General features: G+C 56.6%; 1 protein-coding gene across 1 annotated transcript; it reads left to right on the top strand.

The window, feature by feature from the left end:
• The first annotated feature begins 2,694 nt into the window (after nt 1-2,694).
• LOC120592435 (melanoma-associated antigen 8-like) lies at nt 2,695-5,208 on the top strand. The gene is made up of 4 exons (XM_039850088.1): nt 2,695-2,741; nt 3,471-3,563; nt 3,717-3,786; nt 3,859-5,208. Exon 4 carries the CDS (start codon nt 3,923-3,925, stop codon nt 4,904-4,906), a length of 984 nt encoding a protein of 327 aa, XP_039706022.1. The 5' UTR covers nt 2,695-2,741; nt 3,471-3,563; nt 3,717-3,786; nt 3,859-3,922; the 3' UTR covers nt 4,907-5,208.
• The last annotated feature ends 1,346 nt before the right edge of the window (nt 5,209-6,554 follow it).

Below are 6,554 nucleotides of genomic sequence, written 5' to 3'. Positions count from 1 at the left end.
ACTCGGGGAGTCAGGACCTTGGTATGAGGGGCACAGACTCAGCACAGCAGAGAATGGTGGCCCAGGTTCCACTGGGTGGAGATAGGGATCAGAGCACAGCAAGAACACAAAGGAACTGAGCTCTGCCCCTACTGACAGCCCTGGGAGACCCCAAAAATGCTGCCCGGATGTGAGATCCACTAACTTCCTCTAAGGAAGTATGAGAGAGGTGAGGACGGCGTCTGGGAGGCTGGCTTCAGGTTGGAAGACGGAAGGAGCCCAGTCCAGCAGAGATACAAGGTACGACCCTGAGGGAGGACTGAGGACCCCCACAGAATCAAGCTTGCCCTACTGTCAGCACGGAGAGTCCCCGGGGCTGGGTTGTGGGGCGGAAAACTACCCCACCCCCACCCAACACACACTCTCCATAGAGACTCAGGGAGTCAAGGACAAAGTCTGAGGGTAGCAACCGCAGGTCAGCAGGGGGAGGGCCCAGGACGTGCCCGAGACAAGGAGAGGACTCTAAGTGAGATTGAGGGACCCTGGACGCCAGAACAGCGGCACCTCTAGCAGGGCTTACGCGGACGTGGGGGGTGGGGTGCAGGAGGCGGTGTGAGCACATGTGGCGGTTCCTGAGATCTGCATCGGGGACTTTGGGACTGGGGGTGGTTGGAATAAGGAGCAAGGCCTCTGGCGGCAGAGCGGAGGACCCCTGGTCCCGCTGGTGTCACGGAGAGGACATTGGCGGAGGACCGGGGGATCCTCTGCCGCAGAACAGTCAGCCCTGGGAGGTCCAGAGGGACGGCCCCGAGTGGCATGTCCTGCCGTCCGCACCCGGTGTGTGAGGCTCGGAGGGCTCGCTGTGGGAGCAAGGCCTTGGGTCGTAAGAGGGAGGGTCCAGGATTTGCCGGGTGAAGTTGAGGGCCGCGAAGGAGGACTGAGAGGTCCCAGGACCCACAACAGAGGGTACCCCACCAAAGTCCGCCCCTGGTATGAGCCCTGGCAGACCCCAGGGCAGGAGGACCACGTGCGTTGTTTTCTGACTGTGGCATCCCCTTCTGAGAGGTGACAGGACTTGGTGTGAGTAGCAGGGCCTCAGGCTGGCAGAACCGGGGCTTGGAGGGGGGGGCGGGCAGGCCTGCCAGCGTTGAGGATGAGGACACAGAGGGAGGACTGATTCAGTCCTGGATGGCCCATGGTGGCATGAGCACGGGAAGCATGTCCTGGTTTCCAACTCGGTGTCTGGGAAAGACTGGGGACTTGGTATGAGGAGGAGGGTCTCAAGGAGACAAAGGAGTGGGCCAAGGTCCAGCTGGGAGTCAAGGGGAGGACCCTAAGGGAGGAGAAGGGACGCTGGCACCAGAGGTCTGAGGGATCGGCCTCCAGCTAGGCAGAGGAAGTGGGTCCAGACTTGCCAAGATCCAAGGTGAGGACTGGGGAAGGGTGGAGGAGGCCCCCTGCACACATTAAAGAGGCCCCACTGTGCCCTGTCCCTGCCATCAGCACAGAGGAACCTCATCACAAGGGGGTGTCTTTGGTTGTTTTTATGCTTCTGCCTGAGGGGAAGGGAGGTGAGAGCATTGGCCTGATGGAGCTGGACACAGGTCAACAAGGAGAGGGGTCCCAGGCCCTGCCAGTAAACACAGTGTGGGCTTTGAGGCAGGCTTGAGGGCCCCACCCTCCCAGACAACAATGGAGCAGTGGGCTCAGGTCCCAATGACATAGCTGGGTTGTTAGGGGCACGGGAGAAGAAATGATGTGTCTTGAAATCCACCTCACAGGTCTCAGTGAGATGAGGGTCTTGGTGTGTGGGGTGCCGAGTCCAAGGCCTTAGAGGCTTCAAGGTGAGTACACTGAAGTAAGACTGGGGGTTCCACACTAGGCAGAAACGCTCCCCGCAATATATACCAGAAAACCCCTGTAGTCCACTGTGGGAGTCCTGGCAGGAAGTCTGAAGGAGACTCCTCCCCCGCTTCCTCATTGCATGGGGATCTAAGTGACATGGTGCCTTGGCCTCCCCTCCGCATCCTCAGGGCAGCAGAAGGGAAAGGGCCCAGGCCCTCCGTGAGTAACAGGGGTAGCTAGGGGTGGACCAATTTTACCATGACCCCAGACCAAGGGGACCCACCGAAACCCACTCTGTGCTGCTGGCAGACCTAGGAGCCCCATGACATGGGTGTGCGGAGGTGGTTCCCCCTCACGTTCCCAGGGTCTTCAGAAATGTGTGGGCCTAGTTCGGAAGGGATGATTTCCAGTCATGAATAGAGGAGTCGAGGTTTTGCCAGGATTAGAAGGGTGAGAACATTTATTTGGGGAGAACTGTAGTTACCCACTCTCTGAGAAAGAATGAGACTCCACAGCACCTAGGCATCCCCATCCTCATCCGGGAGGCCCCAGACAGGGGTAACTGGATGTGACATGCTTTGCGTTTGTGACACGCTTCCTGTGAGGTTTTGTCATTAAGGACAGTAACATAGGGTGAAATCGGGTCAGTAGAGAGTCAGCCCAGAACCAGGGAGAAATAGAGACAAGACTCTGCTGGACAATGTAAAGGGCCTCTGCCCCAGAAAAGATGGGCCAGCCCGCTGTTGGTCCTGGGTGACCCTGGGGCAGTGGACGGGGGAACAGTTGCGGCCTCATCTCATTTTTGTCTCAGAGCTCTCAGGGCGGTGAGGACCTTGGTCTGTGAGGACATCAGCCCATCCCCGGAAGCGACATCCGGTCCACAGCGAGAGGAGGACCAGATCCTGCTAAGAATCAAGGTGATGACCCTGAGGGAGAGTGAGTTCACCCCAGAACAACGAGGGTCCCCACAGAAGTCTGCCTTGCTCTGACCCTCAGCCCTGGAATCCCTGGTCCGAAAAGGTGGTGTCAGGGAGGGGAGGGCCCTGGTCTGAGGCCTGGACTCAGGTCGGCATGGGCGGGATCTCAGGCCCTGGCAGGAATCCAGGTGAGGACTGAGGGGAACCGGAACACTTGGGAGCCCAGGCCTGGCCTGCCTGCTCTGTGAGCTGTGGGGAAACTGGGAAGAGTGTTTGGATCGGCTCCGATCACTTCCTCTTCCGGTGTCTAATGGAGAGGAGGCCTTGTTTTAAGTAGAGTGGGCTCAGTAAAGGAAGGTGTTGTCTAGGACCTGCAAGGAGACATACGATGGGACCGTGTCCCAGGATCAGTGGATCTAACATTTCACTGACCCCTGGTTGCCCCCTGGGAGGCTCTGGGCACGTGCCGTCAGATGTGAGGTCCCGCACTTCCTTCCGTTCCATCTCAGAGATGCGTGTACCAGTTCTCAATATTTTGCCTCAGGCCAGCAGGGGCAGGAGGCCAGGCCCTGGTGGGGGAAACATGGGCACCCTGAACGAGCAAGGAGAGGACCGCCTTCCCGGAAGAGAGGGTATCTCCCAGAGTCTGGAACCCTCTCCCGACAGCACTGGGGCCCCAGGCTTTGCTGGACATCTGCACGTTAAGGTCCCCCTTGGTTTGTCTTGCAGGGGCTGCTGGATCCAGTAGGTGCAGGCCTTGGTCGGAGGTCCGTGTCCTGATGTCGCAGAGCAGAGGCAGGCCAGGCCGTGCCAGGAAGTAAGGTGAGGTGCCCACCCTGAATGTGTACCCAGTGGGTCCCCCACAGCCCAGGAAAGGAGACCCCACAGTCTCCAAATCTACCCACCATACTGTCAGCCCACGAGCATAGACCGTGCCAGCTGCACCCTGAGGAGCCGTCTCACCTGTTGCTTCAGGTTCTTAGCGGACGGGACGCCCAAACAGGAGAGTGCTGTGAGGCCCGAGAGCACCCTAAAGAGGAGACCTGTAAGTCGGCTTCCTCAGAGCCCTGAGGTGCATTTCTCAGGTGAGGTCGCTCACACTCTGTTTCTCCCCCAGGCGTGGGTCCCCACCGACCACCGTCCGCCCACACTCCTCTGTCGCTGTCTCATCAACAGTCACCATGCCTCTCAGTCAGATGAATGAGCTCTCCAAGCAGGGGGAAGATTATGTGGATCCAAGACAGAGACAGGGCTTGCTAGAAGAGCAAGTGCTTGGGATTGAGGAAGAGGAGGAGGCTGTATCCCTTTCTTCCTCCTTATCTTCCTCTTCCTCTGTCCTGTTAGACAGCCCAGAGGAAGTTGCTGCTGGGGTGGCATCTAGTCCTCCCCAGAGCCTAGAGGGTGCCTGTCCTTCCCCCACTGCCAGGGAGGCCGTTCCGTTGAGCCAGCCCAAGAAAGAGTGCCCCAGTAACGAAGATGAGGTGGGGAGGAGCACCAAGGAGGACCCCGAAGATCCCGAGTCCTCACAGAAAGAGGCACTGCGTTTGAAGATGGTCGACCTGGTGGTGTTCCTTCTCCTAAAGTATCGCACAAAGGAGCCGGCCACCAAGTCAGAAATGCTGAGTTGTGTCATCAAGGAGCACCAGGACCACTTCCCTGAGATCTTCAGCCGAGCCTCGCAGTGCCTGCAGGTGCTCTTTGGCATTGAGGTGAAAGAAGTCGACCCCAGCAACAACGTTTATTTCCTGGTCACCACGCTGGGCCTCACCTACGATGGAATGGTGAGCGGTAGGCACAGCATGCCCAAGACGGGCCTCCTGGTCACGATCCTGTGCTTGATCCTCCTGGAGGGTGACTGTGCCCCTGAGGAGGAAGTCTGGAAAGCCCTGAATGTCATGGGGCTGTATGATGGAAGGGAGCATTGCATCTATGGGGAGCCCAGGGAGCTCATCACCAGTGTTTGGGTGCGGGAACAGTATGTGGTGTACCGGCAGGTTGCCAACAGCGATCCTGCTCGCTACGAGTTCCTGTGGGGTCCCAGGGCCCATGCTGAAACCAGCAAAATGAAGGTCCTAGAGTATTTGCTCAATCTCAAAAGTAAGAATCCCAGATTCTTCTCAAATCTGTCTGAAGAGGCTTTGAGTGATCAGGAAGAAGAGGCCTGAGCCCCACTTGCAGACAGGCACCTTTCAGGCCCACGTCCGTCATCTTCTCCTGCTGGGCATGAAGCGAGGCCTATTTTTCAGTCTGTGTTTGAGGAGAGAGCCTCTGGGGCCAGCGCAAATTAGGGGAAAATTTGTAGTATTATCTTAGGGTCCCATTATAATTTAGAAATTCATCTCTCTTAAATATAAGAATTTTTCAAATTTTATTTCTTTTAATATAAGGTTTAAAATGAATAGCATCTAAGTTTGTGCATGACGTTGACCATACATGTATTTTCACTAACCTGTTCAAGAGTGAGAGTTTTGCTATTGTGTAACACAAATAGGGGCACCTTCCATTCTAGTTTGTGATCCTGAACTAGTTCACATGACATTGGAACAGGATATCTATGGAAATGTGAACTCAGCAGTAAATCGAAGGTGGTCAAGAAATACAGAAATAAAAGTAAAACCTTGTTAATTCCTGCATCTTCTCTTTTCTCGTCCGCCATTCTGTGAAACAATTGTATATAGCTGGATCTGCTTGGTTCGTTCCAGAAAGTGGGAGGCATTTCACGGGAACAGAGAAGACGCGGGCTCAGAGGTTCATTTATTCCCCAGACTTTCACTGAGCCCCTGTCCTCTGGAAGGCCCTGTGCCGGTGGTGGGGAGACTAGGATAAGCAGGAGAGACCCCCGCACAGAGCGATTGTGTAGGGCCTGCAGCGTTATAAGGAAGGTGCCGAGGTGCCCCCTAAGTCCTCTAGAACAAGCCAAAGAAGGGGAGATGTGGTAGGCCTCCAGGGGCGAGCACTCCAGTGTAAATGGGCCGAGCCAGGGCAGTTTGGGGCTTTTGGGATGGCGTGCTTTTCTCATGGGGGGTTGTTTATAATGAAACTGGGAGGTGGCGTCTGCCAGACTGGACAGATGGTGTGTATCTTGGGTTTGAGAGGAGTGTCTGAAATGGAATCGCTCTGAGAAGTGCCTTTGGATCATGGAGAAATGTCCGCCTGTAACAGGGAGCTAGCATCCCGCAGGTTTTTCCCAGTACGTTCGAACACCGAGAACAAGGTGTTTTATCCCCATCATCGCAAGGATTTCCTGAGAAATCGAGGTCCCCTTCCTTGAGGGAATGAGTCACTGGACAGGCACTCTTCCCTAAGTGGCTGGTGCGTTGGGACTCAGGCATGGCCGTACTCCCCAGAAAAGTCCCATTGCACAGCGGGGTTAAGAGCTCGCCCTGAGCTCCAGCCTCCTTGGCAAGGAGCTGACCTTCTGCCTGATTGTCGCTTGCCCTCCTGTGTGGAAAAATCCCCTGGCAGCTGTCCTGGGAGCACCGGGAGCAAGGAATTGGTCCCGGATCTCCCCCGTCCTTGGTCCCCGAGCTGTGGGTGGGCACAGGAATCGGGCTGGGCTGTGATGCCAAGGCATGTCCACAAGGCAGAGTCAGTATGCAGTATGCAGGGTGTGATGCCAAGGAACGTCCACAAGGCAGAATCAGAGGCAAAGCCATGTTTGCCCTGCACGGAGACAGACGTTCTGTCCAAAAGGGCCCCACAGACCCTCACCCAGTGTGGACGCATGAGAGTCACGGGCCCGGAGGCACTGTGCTGTGAACTGCTGGCGGGCCTGTGCCTGACGTTCTGCCTGCCTAGCAGCTTGAGCCACAG

The sequence above is a fragment of the Pteropus medius genome, unplaced genomic scaffold, assembly GCF_902729225.1.
Source record: "Pteropus medius unplaced genomic scaffold, Ma_sr-lr_union100, whole genome shotgun sequence".
Classification (NCBI taxonomy): domain Eukaryota; kingdom Metazoa; phylum Chordata; class Mammalia; order Chiroptera; family Pteropodidae; genus Pteropus; species Pteropus medius.
The sequence above is the reverse complement of the archived record's forward strand: the minus strand, read 5'-3'. Positions and strand labels throughout refer to the sequence as shown.